Source organism: Prionailurus bengalensis, chromosome A1 (assembly GCF_016509475.1).
Source record: "Prionailurus bengalensis isolate Pbe53 chromosome A1, Fcat_Pben_1.1_paternal_pri, whole genome shotgun sequence".
Classification (NCBI taxonomy): domain Eukaryota; kingdom Metazoa; phylum Chordata; class Mammalia; order Carnivora; family Felidae; genus Prionailurus; species Prionailurus bengalensis.
In genome coordinates, this window is record NC_057343.1 from 53,714,957 (window position 1) to 53,737,264 (window position 22,308).

A 22,308-nucleotide genomic window follows, 5' to 3' on the forward strand; every position below is an offset into this window, starting at 1 on the left:
CCTTATGTTCTGCTTCGCAGCCAGCTGATGTATATGCAATATTTAAATCTTGTGGTTTTAGTTAAAGTTTGTAATTAGATACAATGTTGGGTATAGTAGAAAGGAACACTTTGGCTACAGATAACTACTGTCTTGTGCTGTCAGTCTAGTAAACTGGCTTTTTTCTTAGTTTTAGTTTAACTAGTAAGCCTTTATTATCAAGTCTTCCACATATTTTGCTAAGAGCGTAAATATTAATTCCTCTAATGGTTATAGCTTTTAAAAATCTTAATTGGAAAAGAGAATTTAAATTAATTGGGCTATTTTTAGTATAAAGACCTGTTTCTTAGGAATAAAAATGTGATTTAATACCATCTAGTTATTTGACTCAGAGCTTAGTGATTATTTCTCTATTTCTCGATTTCACTTAACCCTGCTATCTTTTTAACCTTTATTTTTTTTTAGATTTGAAAACATTTTTCTTGATTAAACAGTGTTGTGTTTGGTAACCTAGACACGTGGTTGACCTTACTTGGCCTGTGGTGGTATATAATTTAATATAAATATATTTAATATATTTAGTGTAAATCACCTACTTTTACTGCATTTTTACTAATGCCTCTACACCTTATTTTTTTATGCATCCCATTCTATAAGTACTGCACCAATATTATAAGAGTAAAAATATATATTATTTTCAGACTTCATTTCCTAATATATGAGTTTATTTGCTTTGATGAGCATAGATTTATTTGTAATCACTACCATCTAGTGGCTGTTCTTCAAATTGCAACTTGGTATATTTTTCATGCTTCCACTATCTAATAGTAGCTATTGTCTAGATTTAGATTCTGTTCTATTTTCTATTTCTGTGGTTCAGAAATATATTTTTTTTAATTTTTAAAAATTTTTCATTTTAATTTCAGTACAGTTAACATACATAGTGTTATAATAGTTTCAAGTGTACAATATAGTGATTCAGCAGTTCTGTACATTTTCAGTATTCATCATAAGTATCTTCTTTAATCCCCATCACTTATTTCACCCATTCCCCTCCCCCACGGCCTCCTGTCTGGTAACTGTCAGCTTGTTCTCTATAGTTAAGAGTCTGTTTCTTGGTTTGTTTCTCTCTCTTTTTTTTTTTTTTTCGTTTGCTTGCCTTTGTTTCCTAAATTCCACATGAGCGTAATCATATGATATTTGTCTTTCTCTGACTTATTTCACCTAGCATTATACTCTCTAGCTTCATCCTTGTTGTTGCAAATGGCAATATTTCTTTTTTTTTTTTTTTTTTTTAGTTTTTTTTTTTTTACGTTTATTCAGTTTTGAGAAACAGAGTGCAAGCAGGGGAGGGGCAGAGAGTGAAGAAGACACAGAATCCGAAGCAGGCTTCAGGCTCTGAGCTATTGTCACAGAGCCCAATGCAGGGCTCAAACCCATAAACTGTGAGATCATGACCTGAGGCGAAGTCGAACATTCAACTGACTGAGCCACCCAGGTGCCCCGAGATTTCATTTTTTTTTAATGGCTGAATAATATTACACTGTGTGTGTGTGTGTGTGTGTGTGTGTGTGTGTATATACACATCACATCTTCTTCATTCATCTATCGGTAGATAGACACTTGGGCTGTTTTCATAATTTGGCTATTGTAAATAATGCTGAAATAAACATAGGGTAGCATATATCCTTTTGAATTAGTGTTTTTATATTCTTTGGGTACATACTCAGTAGTGTGATTACTGGATCATAGGATACTTCAGTTCTAACTTTCTGAGGGACTTCATAGAGTTTTCTACAGTGGCTGCACCAGTTTGCATTCCTACCAGCAGTGTGTGATGGTTCCTTTTTTTCCACATCCTCACCAATACTTATTGGTTGTCAGAAATAGATTTTCTTTAATATGGTTTATAGCTTAAGCATTTCAGGTAATAAAAGTTGTGTGAATACAAACTACGGTGAATATCAGTAAGAATATTTCAGTTAAAACTCTTTGGTGGCTTAATTCTTGCCTATTCTGTTTCAACATCCATTTTTCAGTCTCTTACCATATGTAATCCTGAAAAAAGTTTACACATAAATTTGTAAAATAATTGCATGTTTATGTCCAGAAAATGTAGAGAAAGAAATGTATGTATCCCTTGATAATTTTTGCTTTTCGTAATCCCTTGAAGTGTCACAGCAAAATGTCTCATACATGCCTAACTTGCTTGTTTAACAGACTTCTTAAGACAATGGAATGAAAGTCAGTTGTTAGTTAAAAGCTAGAAATTAAGATTGAATTCATTGGATAATTGATGGTCTGGAAATGACCTTGAACTCTAGTGCTTAAAAATGGAATCAACTCTGCTTAGAAAACTTTACTTCTAGGGTTTATTCCTACCTTTTATACTTACTGTAGTGATCTCTGTGGTGTGAACATTTTGTAACTTTACTAAATGAGAGCCCGTTACTACATGGAAAGAGCTTTGAAAACAAAAAATCGAGTTTGGGTATTACTTATATCAGTGTTCTAACTTTAAATTTTAAATAATTTTGAGCATTAGTTTCTTCATAATGAGCTGGTAACAGCTGCCTTTCATGATTTTTGTGAGGCTTAGAAGTGATATGATTAAAGCATTCGCCCAGTTGCTACACAAATACCATAGATACGATGTGTCCTTCTCAGTGCATTGTATCAGGAGGCAGTGATCCAGTTATGTCTTTTTACTGGTGATGTCAGTTCTCATCAGGTTAAGGTGGTGTCTGCTAGCTTTCTTCACTGTTTTTTCCTTTTGTAATTAATAAGTGTCTTGTGGCTTTTGAAAATTTAAAAGTAAAGTCTTATTAATGGATAACTAGTGTACAATATTGCTTTCTAGGCTGTTCTGCTACCCTCTTTCTGTAGATGGGAGGTATATGTAAGAAAGAGATCAGTGCATAGAAGACATGAAAGGCTTGGATGTGCCTATCCTACCTATACCTCTTACTTGCTTTGTGAGTTTATGTGGCACTTTGCTGTTCTAGGTCTCAATTTGTCCTTCTGTAGAATGGAATTAATTCTGACTTTGCCCTTCTTAAAAGGCTAATGAGAAGATCAAATAAGTTAAAATATGTGAAATGTCATAAATTATAGAGTGCTGTTGGGTGAAGGTAGTTTGTAGTAATGTTCTCCTTCCACATCCTTAATTGAGAATTCACCTTTTACATGATTTAAACTGATTGGCAGCCTTCTTTCAAATGTCATTAACCTGTCTGACTCACTTTCATACAAAGAAGGGCACTGTGAACGTGACTGTGGAGAGTGTAATTGGAGCAACACTTTGCATTCTTTACCAACTTTTCTTAATTGCCCTGCTTTGTAGCTGCTTGCTCCCCCCAGTTTTATTTTTTCTAAGGAATATAGGTTTTGGAAGTCTGTTCCTTCTTTGGATTCCATGTTGGGCCTTGACTGTGTGGGGACTAGGTGCCCTATGCCTTTTAAGCTTTGTCCTAAGTTTCCAGGGAAACATGGCACAAATGAAGTAAAGCTGAAAGAAAAGTGTTCCTGTCTTTTTCCCTAGGCATATTACATTCACCTGCCTCTACTACATGTTTCTTTTATGGATTTTACACACTTAAGGTTTAGCATACATTTATTTTCTTTTTTGCCAATTCAGACATGTCATAGAGGATTCAGAATTTAATGCTTCTGCCCTTTCTGTGTTTTAAGACCTGTTCAGCTTTACTTGCTATCTTACAGGCCAAGGCCATAAAAGGTGAATCTGTTGGAGCCCCTGGGTGGCCCAGTTGGTTAAGCATCCCACTTCAGCTCAGGTCATGATCTTGTGGTTCGTGAGTTCAAGCCCTGCGTCGGGCTTTCTACTGTCAGCACGGAGCCCTCTATAGATCCTCTGTCTTTGCCTCTCTCTGCCCCTACCCTGCTTATGCTCTCTCTGTTTCAAAAATAAAATAAACATTCAAAAATTTTTTTTAAAAAGTGAATCTGTCTACACTCAAGTAGTCACCAACTTTGTTTTTTTCCTAGTGCTTAAATCAATTACAGATGGATAAAGTTATGTATTAGTCTCTTAGAGCTAATACTACCATATGGGTGGCTTAAACAGTGCAAGTTTATTTTCTCACAGTTCTGGAGGCTAGAAGTCCAAGATCAAAGTGCTGGAAAATTTGGTTTCTGGTGAGGGGTCCTCTTCTTGGCTGTGGACAGCTGTCTTGCTGTGTCTCACATGGTCTCTTTTCTACATGTGGGTGGAGAGAGAGCTCCCTTAGTGCTCTTCCTCTTCCTATAAGGTCACCAATCCTAGTGGATTAGGGCTCTACCTTTATATCCTTAATTATCTCCATAAAGGCCCTATCTCTAAATTCAGTCACACTGGGGAGTTAGGGTTTTAAGGAGACACAGTTCAGTCCATAATACGTTATATTGCACGAGCATAGCTTGTAGGAATCCCTGCTGCTGGCAGAGTGCAAAAAGAGAAAACATGATGACTCAATAGGTACTTTTTTGTTTTTTGGATCTTATTTCTGGTGTGGGTACAGTGGTATGTGTACTAGATACCAGTAGATCTGATTTTGAAGAAAACAATGTTGAATTTTCCCCTGAACTAAACATGCTCAGAGGTGAAAATGCACTTTTGGAATATTTCGCTGTTTTGTATTTTCCCCATCAGTGCTTCCTGTGTTTTAACCATGTGACATGCTTTTAAAATGATAGACTGAGGCATCACTGGGATAAAGTAATAAGTTGCTCATGGCTGCTGGCAGTCTGTCCTCTGCCCCAGACCTCACCCACCCACTGAGGAGGAGGAGAGTAACTGCCTCAGCCAGTCACAGCACACGTATGGCACATAGGTTGGGAATCTTTACTGCTATTTATTAATGTAAATTCTTTATTTTAAATAGACAGGAAGATATTACATAAAGCTGTTGCATGGTTTCTCCACAGATAACACAAATATTAACCCATTGGATGTAGAACAGCTATGTCTAATAGTATATTCTATGATGCTGGAAATATTCTGTATCTCTGCTGTCCAATATGGTAGCTACAAGCCAGATGTGACCATTGCGCACTTGACATGTGGCTAGTGTGACTGAGGGACTAAATTTTAAATTTCCTGTCATTTTAATTAATTAAAGTGTAAACATCCCGCTTTGTAGAGCAGGGTAGGTTCCTGGAGCAAGTGGAAGAAGCAGTGTGGCTGGGGGGCACTGGATAACAGATGCAGAGGACAGCGAAGTACTGATCAGTATCTGGGTTTACAAAAAAGAAAGTGTGGAGTGTAAACAAGTTTTATTTCCAGTAGTGTCACCTGAATTTTTTTTTTTTTTTTTTGAAAAGATATAACCTATTCTGTAAAGAGATCATCTTGTATGGGTAGTAATAATGGCTAACGTTTCCTTAGGGATCACCATGTGCCAGATTCTATACCATGTTAAACTCTTTAAATTGATTATCTCACTTAATCCCCTTATCAGCCTTGTGAAGTAGTACTACAGATCAGAGAACTGTGGCTCACCAGAGTCAGCAGTGAGTCCAAGGTCATTTATCTAGTGAGTGAGTACACTTTGACTCAAACACAGGTCTCTTACTTCAAAATTCATTCTCCTGACTGTTGCACCATATAACATAGCTTACCATAAATGATCAGGAAAGCATTTGGAGAAAGAAGAAATTATAGAAGACATTGGGAAGGAAGAAATTACAGGAGTAGGGAAATTGCTTTGAAGAAATAGCTATTTCATTTAAATTTATCCTAAAATGTTTCCTGTCTTCAGAATTCTGAAAAAGTCAGCATTTCTCTAGGTAATTTACTTTGTTTACCCTGAGAGTTGGGTGGAGATATTTGGGGTAAGAGGATGGGCAGTGAATAGGACAAAGTTCTGTTCAAATTGATCTTTGGTTTTACTGTTGTTACTGTTATTATTTGATAATGTTACTCTCTTGGACACAGGGCACTCTGATTATATCTCAAGGACCTGTGTCAGAATGGTTTCTGCTACAAGTAATAGAAAACCCTCATTCAACTATTTTAAATAGTTAGGAGATTATCTCACAAAACAGAAAATCCATGAACAAGCAGATCCCAGCCGTAGCAAGTATCAGTGCTATAGCTCTGCTCCTCCTGGATTTCCTTCATTCTCTAGCCCGTTTGGAGTTACAGTTTAATCCTCAGGCTGATAGCAAGATCCCTGCAGTGGTTCCAGGTATCACATCCAAACTAGACATCTGGGGGAAAGCAGTATTTAAAAAAAAAAAACACAGTATGTATACACACACACACACACACACACACACACACACATATAGTAGAAATTCATAAACTAGGCAAGAATGTAATAAACTTCTATGTATTTATCATTCAGATTCAACAGTGATTAATTTAGAGCCACTGTTATTTAACCTATATTCCATTCTCCATCTCCTTGATGTGTTTTTAAGAACTGAAGAATGGTTTTCAGAAATCCTATTTCAAAAAAAAAATTGGCAGGGAGTTTTGGCCTCCTGTGATTTTTTTTTTTTCCCCCAAGACTACTCAGGATTCACCTTTTGGAGTTAAGTATGGAGTCCAGACTTCCCTAAACTAAAGACTTTGTAGGTAGGTGGATTCTTCAGGAGAGGGAAAAACAGGTTTTGTTAAGTAGGAGGAAGAGGCAATGAACAGTATCTTCTCTGGAAATATTTTATAATTTATGTGATTCATCTTTAATATTGCTTTTTAAAAAATCCAGTTTGGTTGGCTGATTGCTTAGGGTGGGATCACAAGGGAGCTACCCTGTGACTTGGTTTATTAGCTGGTTTAAAAATGCAGTTTAACCTAGTGGTGACACATTTTAAGGAATTGATTCCTCTTGGCCAAACTGACAAGAAACCAAGCGTACCTGTTTGTTAATGTATAGTTAATAGCTAATACATTTGCAAAAGGTAAACTACAGTCTATAAAGAAGACTTAATTGGTACAGAGTCAAAAGAAACGGGAGTGTTATTTCCATTGTGCAGTAAAGTAGTGTTAATATTACGTCTTTGTTAATTTGTTTCCAAAGTGTGATCTTTAAAAGAACTTTTTACTTCTCTTGCTTTTAGTGGCATTTATTTTCAACTGGCTTGGGTTTTGTTTATCCTTCTGTATCACCAATACCATAGCTGGGAGATATGGTGCCATATGTGGATTTGGACTTTCATTGATCAAATGGATCCTTATCGTTAGGGTGAGTGTTTTGATAGTGTCTATTACTCTTATCTCTAAAATTAAAATGTATGAAAATCTGTCTGTGGTTCATGAATGTTCATTTTATGTCTAGGAGTTCAATTATTTTGAGACTTATTCTTACCTCTTATTATTGTAGTGATCTCTGTGAGATGAACATTTTAAATGAGAGCTTGTTTACTACGTGGAAAGAGCTTTGAAAACAGAAAAAATTGAGTTTGAGTCTTACTTATATCAGTGTTCTAACCTTAAATTTTTAATTTTTCTGAGCATTAGTTTCTTCATAATGGGTTGGTAATAGCTGCCTTTCAAGACTTTTGTGAGTCTTAGAGGTGATAGAATTAAAGTATTCACCCAGTTGCTGCACAAATGTGCTCAGTAAACTGTGTCTATGACTATTGTGATCAGTCAAAACATAAAAATTTCTATCAGTTAGTAAATTGTCATGGATTTAGTTATTTTCCCACTCTTTTTGGGGGGGGGGGTAGCATTAAGAACTCAAAAGTAAACTAAGGCCCCTGAGGTGGCTATCAGAACTCACCTTTTTTCCTTTATGTTCCTTCTCAGCCTTTCTTCTCATTTCTCTGTTGTTCCTGGGATTCATCCTCTGTCTACTTCTTATCACTTACGAGATGGTGTGTTGGGAGATAATGCCAAGTCCTCTTCTTTCTCCCATCTCAAAGCTTGTCCCATAATAATTTTCTGTGTCCATTCCACCAGCAGTAGTGTTGTTAGCATAGCTTTCCCCCAGCTCTTTGCCTTTTGAAGGCCCCCTTTGGCTCCTTTTGATGAAGCCTTTTCCCTGGTTTCTTTAGGGTAAGCCTAGGAGAATGATCAGGAGTGCCTTTATTTATTGTTTTAATAAGTTTTCTTACAAGTAACCTATACATTTAAATGCTATTCTACAGTTGATAAAATGCATAATTTCAACAAATCATATTTATTTAAACATTGATTTCTAATTGAATGCTCAAATGCTCCTAAAATATTCGGTACAGTCACATAGTAAAATGTCAGCTTCCCTTACGTGCTTCAGACACTTGTTATGCATCTATATTATCAAATTGATTTAAAAAATTAAAACTGGATTTAATGTGTTTTTGCTTTATTTTTAAACTTACTGCCTCCCAGAGTTTCAGTAATCTTATCAGACCTTGTCTGTGTTCAGACCAGATTAAGGTTTTGGCTATTAATCAGTTGATTCTTGGGTGAGACCTTATTGCATGGATTCTAAGATGATTAAAACTAGAGCCATTGTAAGAATAGCCCCCTGGCAGATTCTTTTTATAATTTCATTTCAAAAGTTGTGGAGTGGATTCCCACGATGAGCAGAAATCTGTTAAGGTGTTATGGACCATACAAATATAAAGAGATGATATAGGAGTAGATGATGTAGAAGTTACTACTAGAGAACCTCAAAAGAGTTGAAGTTAGATATGTCCATTGGTTATGGTTATATTAGTAATAGAACTAATTACTGTTATTCAAATAGGATTTCTCATCTTAGTCACAGAACACAAAATGATTTGAGGACTGTTTTTTCAGTTCTCCTAAGCTTAATAAATTTGTGTATTCTAAATTTATAAAAAAGAAGGTAGTCTAGTCCATTATATGCAACCTATGCCCTAGGGGTATTAGCTCCTAATTCTCCCATAGTAGCCCTAGTTGGGAGGGGCTTGATTATCTAGTAATTAACTCCAGTTAATGTGATGAGGTGGGGAACTTAAATTCAAAGACTAGAGGTGCTCAAAGCTTTGTAAGGTATATACTAGCATCAAGTTTGATCACCAGGACTGTTTAGTTTCCCTTTATAATAGCGCTACTGAAAGGTACCTGACTGGCTCAATCAGAAGAGCATGTGACTCTTGATCTCAGGGTCGTGGGTTCCAGCTTCACATAGGTGTGGAGATTACTAAAAAAAAAAATAAAATTTAAAAAAAAAAAAACAAAAAACAAAAAACCCAAAACCATAAAATGTGCCTTTAAAAAAAATAAAGTACTGCTACTGAGTTAAGGTTAATGTCATGCCTTTAGTGTATACTGAGAATTGATACAAGAAAAGGATTTTTAAAGATCTTTTGTATAAAGTAATAATGGCAGCCATTCATTGAGTACTTACTATGTTCCAAGCAGAATTCGTTACCAACATGAAATTCTTGACCCCCACCTGTATCAGTGATGCTCGTGACAATGCAGCCATTATATTGACGATGAAGCTAAGAATAAAAAAAAGTCTAATAACTTGCTCCACATCCCATAGTTTGTATGTGAATTAGAAACTAGCTGGATCCCAGTTCAGTGCATGTTCTCTTGGTTCTGTACTGCCTCTATGACACTGCATTTTGACTTTTATTATAATGCTCCAAACAATAAATTCCCTGTGGAGCTCAGTGCTGAGAGAAAAGGTTTCTCCTGAAAACCTGTTTTATTTTATTAGACAATAAGTAATTTATAAATCATACTGCAGCTTTTCTTTTTGTTTCTGAGTTGCCATGAACCTCAGATTTAATGTAAATATCTTTAGCCAATTCTGGTATTATTTCTGTCTACGGCTTTTGATCTTTTTATTATTTGTTTGAAAATGCATATGTGTTTTGTTAAAAACTAACAACTCTTTTTGAAAGTAGACAGGATGTAAACAATAAAATGCTGGTGTTACATTAATAAAATAAAATTAGATAAATTCCTATTGTCAGTTAATTTATTTTTCAAAATTTGATTTTTGCATCCTGTGATTGGCCAGTCAACATGATGGATTTATTCATTAAAAAACCCAAGTTTGCTCAGCCCTGCGACTGTTGGTATTTTAAACATTTTTGCTCACTCAGTAATGAGTTCAAAAGCTTATTAGTTTATCCTTTTTATGTAGTGGACTTTACAAAGTCTCTCTTTGATTTCAAGGTGAAGGTAATTATATTTTTTACCCAGAAGTAAGTAAAAACTAACTTTGGCAAATATTTTTGGTGAAGAATGATGATGTTCTTTCTGGTTGTCTCTTGCCTGTTAGTATTATTTATTAAATATATTCTACAATATATTTAAATATTAGTTAAATGTATTGCTTTGCTTCTTTATTTCTTTTCGTTCTTATAGACTCTAAAACCCATATGAAAATCTTTTATTTATAATTAGTAATCACTTGATTAAAAAATACAGTGCAGTCCTACTTTACAAGCTATGTTTTCCTAATTTTTTAGCTCTCCCTTGTACTTATTTTAATGATGTAGGAGTCTGGAATTTGCATCTATAATGGCACTTTAAAAATTTTAATCTCTGAAATTTTTGAAACTCTAAGCTGAGAATTTAGATTATAGTTGATTTATTAATTATAAATACTTCCTATGGAAATATTTAAGGTTTTAAAAATAGATTTAGATAATCTTTAGTACATTTGCATCCTCTGTAGTGATATTTTTATTACAGTTTATAAGCATTTTGGTTATTACCAAACCTATAGGATTTTTAAAAATGCTTCTGTGGAAAATACCAACGGATAGTTGGAAATAATTATCAAAAAAAGTTGGAGGTAGATACTTTTAATTTCAGACTTGAGGGCAAGTCTCCATTTGATAAAATCATTTTTAGTTAAATCAGATTCAGTTTGGAGACCAATGGAAACAGTAGATAAAACAACATAATTTTTAATAGTTTTAGACTAGGTTATATTACTTTCAACAAACAACTATTTGCAACACTGTTTAATGCTAAAGGGTCATAGAGAAGAATTATCTGAAGTAACTCTGAAGAAAATTAGTTTGACTTTTTACAAAAATTTTTTTCAGTAATTAAAATCATGACGTCCAGAGTCTAATCAAGGAAAAGATAGCCGTGTTCATTGTCATCAAACTCTCCCTTCCCATCTGCCTGTTCATATTCTCATTTTACAGAACATATAAAACTGTCTACCGTGGTCACTAATAGGAACTGTTGAAATGCCACTTCAAGGTTCATTTAGCTGTTCTCAGCTCACTGTTGAGAGCTGAATACTGGAGCATCTAGTTTGAAAATAAAAAGAGTCTAGTGAGTTGGGGGTCTTTATGTGCCTAGTATTCTTGGCAGTGATTAACAGTAGGGGGTGTACAGAAGGTCAAAAGCTCTTCTTTTTAGAGGTCAGCCGAACATCCCCATCTGATAAGATTAAACTAATGTGGCTTTTGGTGTTAATATCTAAAGCAGCGGGTTGCTGTAGTGTGTTTGGGATGGTAGTTGTGGCTTTGAGAGATTATGAAGAAAGAACCGACATGTGAACTCTTTAATGAGAAAGTTGGATTCAGATACATAGAATTTACCTTTCTTTCTTACAAGCATCTTGAAACTGATTTTTGTTTCTAAAATACTTTGTATAAGTTTGTTAGCTATTGTATAAAAGATTTTAAAGAGTTTTTTCTCCTCAAGTAACTATGTATATATTACATAATGTATTAAGTAATTATGTATGTATTACATAATGTATTAGGCATTTTTTTTTTCTCTTTGTGTTAAGTGCTAGAGATTATTTGAGGTACATGATTCTGAAATTGAGGCTGATCTTTCATTTTCAAATTCAGGTACGTAAATATGGTTAATATATTTATGTTCACTCCATAGTTTTCTGATTATTTTACTGGATATTTCAATGGACAGTATTGGCTTTGGTGGATATTTCTTGTACTTGGTAAGTTTATTCTTAATTAAATTTCAGTTTAATTTACATTTAGTTTAACTTTGACATTTCCCCAAATTGTAAGATGTAAACCCATTGTGTTGGAACTTAGGTGGTAATAATTTTTCTGTTGTAAAGTTCTCCTGTCCTAGCACTTAAATCATCTAAGCTATTTGGGTAATTATACATAGCACTCTAGATTTTGGATTTAAAATCCAGAGCCTGTCGATTTAAAAAATCAGTGGTTGGATGATAATTAAATATATAAAACTTGAACACCCTAAAATGATTTTAAAAAATGTCTTCGGCATTTATCTTGGAAAATATACATGCATAATTTCTTTTAACGATCCTAGGAGATGTTGAGAGTAGGATAGTTGTTCTATGCATTTTACTTATTTTTGGAACATTGAAACATTCTTTATACTTTTGAAACATACCCTGCATTAATCATTAATCAGCCAGGCAGAAGACTTCATGCCTAACGACCCCAGTACTTCTGTTGAGTTTTCTTCTTACAAGGCATGTCTTTTTATTAATATTGATGAATTTTATGGATTTCCAATTTTTGTTGCCTGGTGATTTTCACTTTAGATGTATGATAAGTTAATCTTAAAATCACATGATGTCTTTAATCCACATTTCAGATTTATTTACTGGCGTGAAGAATATACTGAAGTTTAAAAGCCCACATTTCTCTAGGAACATTATTGTACCAGAAAATAATAGCATTTCAGTAGGTGGCAGTGTTCTCATTGAGTTTTTGTTTAGTCCTGCTATTGGATCTTTAGGATCTTTATGGAAACAAATTCTTGCGATCAGATAAGGTCACTAAAGATCCTGTATTCTTTATTTAATAATTATAGTGAAATTATTCTGCTGTTGTGATTTTGTTAGGGAGCCAGACTCTTACGAGGGTTTAGGCAGTTTTTCTGCATTGTTAATTGTGTTCTGACTGCCTGAATTCTGTGATCGTTATTGAGCTACTTATTTAACAGTGAAAAAAAACATATAGTCTATTAGATATTTAAGCATATTAGGTGAGTATAGTTGCTTCTGAATATATTATTAATGATTGGACCTTAGGAAGACAACTATAGGCCTGAGTGGAATGCAGAGGATGACCTCATTTCCACATCAGAACCATAATCTATCTAGCATTTAGGGAAATACGAAAATTTAATCCATGATGAAAATGTTGCTTTCACATATACTCAGAAGAATGTTGAGTACATTGTAGAACACTGAGAAATGATAGCTGCTGAATGATTGATTGGTTTCTAGGTATGAATTGGTTTATTTTAGAAAATGGTTGAGCAGAATAAAATATGTCTTAGAAACAGCAGTTTTCATAGACAAAAGAAGGGATTTCACAAATAATTTTGGTTTACATTATTCAATAATGCTTTTACATTTGGATCACAATAGCATTATGTTTGAACAGCATCTGCAAGAGCATGAGGTGGAATTCAGAGTGGGAGTCACAAATGGAAGGAGTTAGGATATGGGAAGCAGATGTGATCAGATTTAGCTGAAATTTATACCACTTGTTTAAGTCATTATTTGTGTATCTTCTATCTTTTTTGTCTATTACAACCATGCTCTTTTTTAGTACTTTGGTTACTGTCTTGCATTTGGGGTACGAATTTAGTTTGGAACTTTGCATTTGTATATATTTGCTATATGTATATATATCTTCTGTTTTTGTTTTGCATCCCCTCCCATTACTAGTTAAATATTTACTGAAGTTAGTAAATGTTTCCCTTAGAATTCTATGCGTAATAAGTATATCAGAGAATTTACTAATAATGCTAATGCTTTTTGTGGTTAACTAATATTTTTCATCTGAAACTTTGAAGCATTTCACAGGCAATGCTTGCTCTCCTTCAATTACTAAGGAGACCTGTTAGCAAATGGCTGTTATTTAAAATTCCTATTACAGAGAATACTAAATAGATATAGTAAGATCTATCCCAAATCATTTAAGAAATCACTAGAGTGGTTGCTTCATAAGTCTTTCCTGAGTCTTCTTAATGTGAATTTGTATTATAAATTAGTCTTATTATTACTTGAAAATAAAAAGTAATAATTAAAATTATTTATGTAACACACATGTCTTCAAATACAGATTTCACAGATGACAGGCACTTGATATTGCTAGACAGGCTTCTTGGTTTTATCCCACAGTTGTTAGCAAATTACACGCATATATTCCTTCTTGAATACTTTATATTAGCAAATATGTCTTAAGTTTGCTTAGTAGTTGTATTAATTGAAAAGTTTTATATGGGGGTGCCTGAGTGGCTCAGTCAGTCAATCTGACTTCAGCTAGGTCATGATCTCATCATGTATCTTGAATTCAAGCCCCGTATCATCAGGCTCCGTACTGAATATGACAGCCTTTTTGGGATTCTCTCTCTCTCTCTCCCTCTCTCTTGCTTGCTCTCTCTCAAAATAAATAAATAAACTTAAAAACCCAGAAATTTCTTTAAAAACAAAAAAAAGAAAAGTTTCATATAAAAATGGGATTTCTGTGAGTTGAATCACATTAAATGCATTAGGTAGCTTTTCTATTTAAAGAAATGGAATAAATGTATATATTTTTTATAATTGTGGATTTTCATGGCTGGATTTGCTTTACTTTAATTTAGATACATCTGGACTTAACAAATTGAAAGAATTTTTGGGAGGCAGTAAACTTTTATTAAATTTTTCTAAGATGGAATTATCATTATAATGTAAAATAGGTTATGGAATGAATGGAATTTTACAGATTAAATTCTTTAAGCCGAGAGGATTTTGTTTATAATTGTCTATTTTAAATTTGTGGTACCCCTTCTGTATAAGCACATAATGTATCTGTGATTTTAACCTCTCAGGCCTGCTTCTTTTCTTCAGAGGATTTGTTAATTATCTAAAAGTCAGAAACATGTCTGAAAGTATGGCAGCTGCTCATAGAACAAGGTATTTCTTCTTATTATAGAGGTAAGAAATCTTAACATATTAACTGTTCCCTTCATGTATTCATATTCACCAGATGCATATTGTTTGCACTCATATTGTTTGCTTAAATTTAGCATATTTAATATATTGATATACTGTTAATTAACTAATGAAAATTTAATAAGTTGTGAACTTTTTAAAATAGATTTTAAAAATTGAATTTCTTTGGAAATTTCAATTTTTTAAATATATAATGAATAAGCAAACTTTAAGTCAGACTTTTTACACTTCTTTTTTAAAGATTAACCACAGGATGTAACCATTAGCACAAAATTTAAAAGGTCGGAAAAATAGGATAAGGCACTTACATAGAAGGGATGGGCACTTTGTATAAAACAATGTGAAAGTCACACATGTGTTGAAGAAAACAAGAAACAAATTTGTGATTGGAAAGTAATTTTCTGTGCACTGATCTTAACAAACTAGATCGGAGAGTAAAAGTTGTGTGAAGAAAATAGGAGCTCTGATATTGTTTACTTGAAGTGTGTCAGTTTATACTAATAATGAAGGCTTCAACTTGAATAAACGGGAATAAAGAAACGAGCAGGGATTTCTTACTAGTTATCCAGTGAGTTTCTGGAGGCTGTGTGCAACCTGTAGTATCTTCACCTGAAGGGACCTTGTATCTCTATTTTCTATAATTCTTTTTTATTGAAATACAGGTAACATACAATATTGTATTAGTTTCATGTGTATAATACAGTGATTTGACATTTGTATATTTTGTGAACTGGTCATCACAGTAAGTCTAGTTATCATCTGCCACCATACAAAGTTAATACAGTATTATTGACTGTATTCCCCATGCTGTAAATTACTTCCCCATGACTTACTTGTTTTGTAACTGGAAGTTTGTACCTCTTGATCCGCTTCACTCATTTTGCCCCCCTCACTCCAAAACTCCTTCCCCTTTGATAGCCATCACTCTGTTCTCAGTATCTATGAGTCTGGATGTTGTTTTATTGTGTTTGTTTGTTTGTTTTTTGGTTGCATTTATAAGTGAAATCATGCAGCATTTGTCTTTCTTTGACTTATTTCACTTAGCATAATACCCTCAAGGTCCATCCATGTTGTCACAAATGGCAGTATCTTTTTTGTGGCTGAGTAGTATTACATTTTACACACACACACACCCACATCTTCTTTATCCATTCATCTATTGATGGGCACTTAGTTTCCGTATCTAGGCTATTGTAAATAATGCTACAGTTAACAGAGGGGTCCATGTATCTTTTTGAATTACTCTTTTCATTGTCTTCACACAGATAGCCAGAAGTGGAATTGCTGGATCATAGGGTAGTTCTACTTTTAATTTTTTGAAGAAGCTCCATGCTGTTTTCCAGCATGGTTGCCTTAATTTACTTTCCCACCAACGGCTCACAAGGTTTCCCTTTTCTTCATGTCCTTGTTAACACTTGTTTCTTATCTTTTTGATTATAGCCATGCTGACAGGCGTGAGGTGATAATCTTATTGTGAATTTCATATGCGTTTCCCTGATGTATAGTGATGTCGGGCATCTTTTTCGTGTGCTTGATGGCCATCTGTATGTCTTTGGAAAAATGTCTGTTCAGATCCTCTGTTTATTTTTTGATTGGATTGTTTGGTTTTTCAGTTATTAAGTTATACAAGTTCTTTATTTTGGATATTAACTCCTTATTGAATATATGGCTTACAAATATATTTTCCCTCTATACTATTTTTAAAACAAGCACCATATACTTCATGTCTATAATTGATTTGAACTTTTAAAGTATTTGAACTCCATAAGCAAAATGTCTGCTAAAACACTTAACTTCTGTATCTGTCTACAAGTACAAAACGTTCCAAAGTTACTATAACTAAATATACTTTTTATAAATAAATTGTATGGTTTTTTTATTTGAGCGCTTAAACTTTATAACATGAGTTTTACATTATCTAATATAATTTATTTATTTCTGCTGAAGAGTAGAGTGAATGTAGTTGTATTTCTGGATAATATTAAAGTATACTTTTAAATGTTCTTTTACCTCGGGGCGCCTCGGTGGCTCAGTTGGTTAAGTGTCTGACTTAGGCTCAGGTCATGATCTCATAGTTCGTGGGTTCAAGTCCTGCATCGGGCTCTGTGCTGACAGCTTGGAGCCTGGAGCCTGCTTCAGATTCTGTGTCTCCTCCTCTTTCTGCCCCTCTCCCGCTTGTGCGTACGCGCGCTCTCCCTTTCTCTCTCAAAAATAAACCAGCATTTTTAAAGAATGTTCTTTTACCTCTACCTAGAAGAGGTCAATTTTCTCTTTAGCCACTAAAATGTCTTTGCAAGAAATAACATTGAGTGTATTGTGATTGTCTTGTTTGCATTTTCAAGAGTCTATAATATACATATTTTCTAGATGGTTTTCTATAGAAGCTTAAATGTTGAAATATATTCTGATATATGCTGTTTTATGTCATCTTTACCAAAAGAGCATTATATACTTGATGTACTACTGCTATAAAATGGGTTTTTGTACTATCATTTAGATATTTGCATTTTAATATACTTTAAGACTAATTCTTTCTTTGTTCTTAGACTACATCGACCAGACATTCTTTTCTTATATCAATGTGAAATTTCCAGATCATCTGTAAACCTACAACTTTAATAGAATAGAAGACTACTAAAAGCAGAAGACAAATTAGTGAAGAAAAGATAGATCTTCAAGATTGAATGGCAGGGTGGTTTATGCTTAAAGGCCAATTCTGTTCATTCTCTTAAATATTTATATTTCATTCGTTTTGCACATTTGCATATGTGCCCATTTAAAAGATTTGCGTATACTTGAAAGAGACCGTAAAGTTGTATCAGTAAAGTCCAGTCATATTTGGTCATTTGGTGTTTGGTATAATTGAAAGAGCTGAGTAAAAAACAGTCTTCCAGCATGTAAATGCCATTGACTTTTGACCTGACATTTAGTATAATAAAATGAAATTATTAACCATGTCAAATGCTTTATAGTTTCTGGCTTCTAGATTCATCTAGTAACTCTACACATGGAACATCCTTTGTTATATATAGGTTTTTGAAACCTGCAGTGCTGATTATAGAAAAGCTTTGTCAGATTTGTGAACATGATATTTACATTATTATTTAGCATATTCTTTCTGTAAATAACCATGCATAAATTACTTTCTGCATTGTTTTAGAAACTGTCTGGATATCTTTTAATTTAAAATTAAGTGAACTTAATATATAGAGAAAATTTGGGTGTTAAAGATAGTTTGTTTTAGGACAAATTTTAAGCAAATGTGGGTATTCCACATGTCCTTTATAAAAAAAAAAAATCTTCCTGTTTTTTTTTTCTTTTTAAGGGACATGCCAGTTTTAGGGACTCTTAATTGAGAAGCTTGGTTTTTAGCATTGCCATCTTAGAGATTCTTGGAGGAAGAGATTGTATTAGATGTTCTATTTATTTCATTTAAGATGTTTTTGAAAGTTAATTTTCTGAATAAGATACTCTCATTTGCATTTGTCTTTTAAAAAGCCAATAAAAGTATCTTTCAATTATGATTGTAATAATTTTTTCTTTAGAGGTTTAGTTTGTTAAACGAAGCAAATCAGAACTTGTACTAGTAGCTTCTTGCTTTGATTATAGGAATAACCTATAAAAATCCTATCTTGAATTGAGATATGCAGACTAATCTGTCTTCAAGTTATGGAAACGTGTGGAATATGGGGGTGTGGTGTGTGTGTGTGTGTGTGTGTGTGTGTTGCAAGAATATGTGTGTCTGTGACCATTATTACAACTGGAATCTACATTCATAAGCTACTGCCATTTTGCAAATCATTTTGTGTCTCATCTGTTTTCTTTTTAGTTATATTTTTGCTTTTGAATGCCAACATTAAAAATGATGGAAATTATATCCTCTTTTCAACTTAAAAATCATTTAATACGGATATATAGAACATACAAAATTGGTTGCTCGTTTATTATTTGACGCTGACTACTAAAAAATACATCTAAAAGTATTCAGGGACATTTTTCCATTTCTGAAAAAATAAGTTATACTTTATAACTTCTTTTGTATTTCTCTGTATTTTCTGATTTATTTCATTGTCTTTGATAAATAAAACATGCAGTTTTGTTTTGCTAATTGAGCCTATTGTTTTTCCTCATTCATTCTCCCTGCATGGAATTTCTTATTGTTGATTGAGGTACCTGTGTTACCCCCTTGAGGTCAAACAGTAGCATGGGGTAAAGAAAACAAAATATTTAATTTAGTTGCCTGATTTGGAAATTAAAGTTAGAATGTACTTATAAGAAATATGATCTAATACTAGATCTCTTCTTTATCTCATATTAAGTTCCTGTACACCTGTACTTGTTTTTTTGTGGTAATTTTTAAATGAAATTAAGCTTTCATACATGGTAATTTTAGATTACTAGATCACCTATCACATCACTTTATTAAAATGTAGTATTTTAGTTCTTGTGGTATTTACACTTGGTTTCTGATTATGGATGTGTCACTTTTGGTCCAACATCAAAAACTTCATTTTCTGTTTGGATTTTTTTTTTTTTCTCCTTTCAAATCTATAAGGTTCAAGTGTGCATGTTGCCGGATGCTTTCTAAGTGGTACAATTCAATGGTAGCCTTAAATCTCATTAGTCAGGGGAATCAGAATATTAGTTTTAAAAACTTAACATTCTCTTCTGGATCTGTGAAATCCTGCACACTTCCCTTCATTTGCTGTGAGCTGGGGTAGAGCAGCTGCTGTTGTGCTTGGGGGATTCTGAACCACCTTTGCACTCTGTCCTGAAGTTCACAAATCGGAATCTTTGTTAGGATGTCTAAATAATTTTTGAATGAATATGATTCGGGGCTTGGAAGTTAATGTGAATATTTATTATATTGATTATATTTGAGTAAGCTAGTTATGGCCAGGATAATCCATTTTTATGTATTTATGAAATCAACTGAATTTAAGGTAAAAATACATTTTTCTGTACAGTGTGTTCAGGATCGAATTAGAAATTTGAAATTAGAAGATCTTATACTCAGTTAAAATAAAAATCTCCGTTTAACAGAGAAAAAAAAATACTAATGTCTAGCCTTTTGAGACCGTGAGATACCTCCCTTGCCTTTGAGGTTGTTCATAAATTTTAACCTGTTAGGACAGTAATCACTAATTCCCAGCAAAACCTTTCGTCACAGGAAAAGTGAAATCCAAAAAGTCCAATTGGAGAAAAAAAAAATCAGGGTTTCTTAATTTAACATTTCTTTTTCAACTGGTCCTTTCTGTCCCCCAAAGCACAAACATAACAGTGGTGAATGTGATACTGTATTTAACTGGAGTGACATGTCCTGAGCTTGCTCAGAAACAGTTGTGATTATTTGTTTTCTCAGCTTAAATAGTGCCTCTTCTCTGAAAAGTGTCCTAAAAAGGAGAATAAGTTATATGAACACAGTGTCTATATAGCTGTACCTTTCACTGAGAAGGACTGCCTAAGCCCACTGCCCTTTGGGAGAAGGAGCTGGCGTATTAGGTCAGGAGTTAATTGTTGTCACAGCCTTTCCTAGCCAGTGCATTTGTCTGGCCTGTAGAATACGCACAGTATCTTTTTTTTTTTTTTCTTTCTTTTTTCTTTTTAAATAGAAATTGTATTGGAATGACTCCAGCTTATAGTAAAGAGTAAACAATGAGCTTTTATATTTTAAGACTGCTGTTAAATGTTATGTTAATTGTTTCTTAGTTATATAATTCCTCCGACATATGAAATGTTAGTGTATTCTTTTAAAAAATCTCATTCAGGATAAAGTTCAACTGTTAGATGATGATGTGCCAATTATTGTAAGAATATCCTTGCCCATATATAAAACATGCTGACATGTGTTTTACTTGTTAATAAAGTTCTATAGATGTGGAAATGTGAACCTGTGCATCCTTTTGAAAATCAGTTTAAGACTGACAACATATTATTGCCACCTTGGCCTCACAAAATGGTTATATGGTAGACGTCATTTAAGATGAAAACACCTGGCATGGAATTAGGTTAGAGTGGGGAACAACATTTAACTCGTCACAGTAATTTGTTGGGAGGTGATTGTAGTTTAATTTTAATAAATGCAAAAAACAAGCTTTATGGAAATAATCTATGTTCATTGCTACTTTGCAAAATATCAGTGGTAACCATGGGCCAGACCTGCCTGTGTTATGGGCTTGTATTTTCATTTGGGACATAAGACCTAAAGTGCAAAAAACTTCAAGTTACTTAGAAAAAAAGAAACCAAAAAGCTCACTCCATACTTCATAAAAGTTTTTAAAAATGTTTATTTTGAACCCCACATGTTTGCGTTAACTTTTCTTTCTTGAAGTTTTCAGCTTAGCTTTCATTCTTTGATTTTGGTTTTGAAAGATTGAGCTACCAGCTTTTAAAAACCCACTTGATTTTCATGAAAACCGTAAAAAAATTCAGTAGTTAGAGTATTACTGTTTTAGCAGTTGAGGTTATGGCAAGCGAACGTCATACACTCCTGGTTTACAGAAACTTACAGGTGGCTTTCCTATCTCTCACACTTGCAAAATGAGTCACCTCATTACTTTCCCACTCCTTGTGTGTTTGTTTTACTTAAAATCAACATTTTACCTTCAGTGACACAAGAAGGGGTATAGGCTATCCTTACAGCATACTTTCCTCTTTTAGCTTTGTCAGAAGCATAGCAAAGTCAAGAAACATAAGTTTACTCAAAGCTCCAAAGAAATTTGGAAGAGCCTCTGCCCTCAGCATATGAAAAGTAGCGGATAACCTTGTTGGAAAGTATGAACGACTCAGAGATTCAAGAACAGTTCTTGTACATAAATCCCCTGTGTGGAAATACATTTATCATTCCTTTCCCATCAAACTTACTTTACCAGCCATCTGAATTCCTGCTTGGTGATTTGGTTTGGCTATGAAATCTATGTATGGGATTTGGGCTCTACAATTTTAATTTTCATCTTATTCAGAGATAAGACCTAAAGACTCTTTAATTTCTACCAAGCATTGGTGATGGCATAAATGGGAAATATCACTTCCTAAATCAGCTTTTAAAATGGCCAGCAGATTATGGAAAAGAACATCAGTTCATTGAGAGGTATGAACTTTTAAAAGATAAACGAGTCTTAACATTTCCCTAATCGAGTGGGATCTCAGGGGTGAATTCTTGATTGAATGATTCTTAGGACCTCTCTTAGAGCTGTGTATGGTGCATTATAATCACCTGGAAGTTTGGGTAAATTAACATTCCAGCTTCAACTTCCAGAGGGTCCAGTGCAATATACCTGCCCAGTGGACAGCACATTTCCTTCCCGTAGTTTGAAGTTCCGGGATTTGGGTCTGATAGTACTGCTGATTTCCTTTTTCACCATTGTGTGCTCTCTCTAGCTAGCTCCTAGTACACAGGTGATTAGTTAACAATGTTAGGATCAATGGAAGACTTCTTGCGGGGAAAGGGAAAAGGCACATAAAACAGATCTTAAAGAGTTAATGAGCATTTCTTGAG

At 33.8% G+C, this 22,308-nt stretch overlaps 1 protein-coding gene across 1 annotated transcript in view; it reads left to right on the forward strand.

Annotated features, from left to right (window-relative positions):
- Positions 1-20,700, forward strand: part of NDFIP2 (Nedd4 family interacting protein 2) — a 63,603-nt gene extending 42,903 nt beyond the window's left edge. The window contains exons 5-8 of the mRNA XM_043581396.1: positions 7,042-7,166; positions 11,753-11,819; positions 14,687-14,792; positions 17,357-20,700. Of these exons, the coding sequence (XP_043437331.1) occupies positions 7,042-7,166; positions 11,753-11,819; positions 14,687-14,790 (296 nt within the window). The 3' untranslated portion in view covers positions 14,791-14,792; positions 17,357-20,700. The remainder of the gene's footprint in view (positions 1-7,041; positions 7,167-11,752; positions 11,820-14,686; positions 14,793-17,356) is intronic.
- Positions 20,701-22,308: the final 1,608 nt, after the last annotated feature.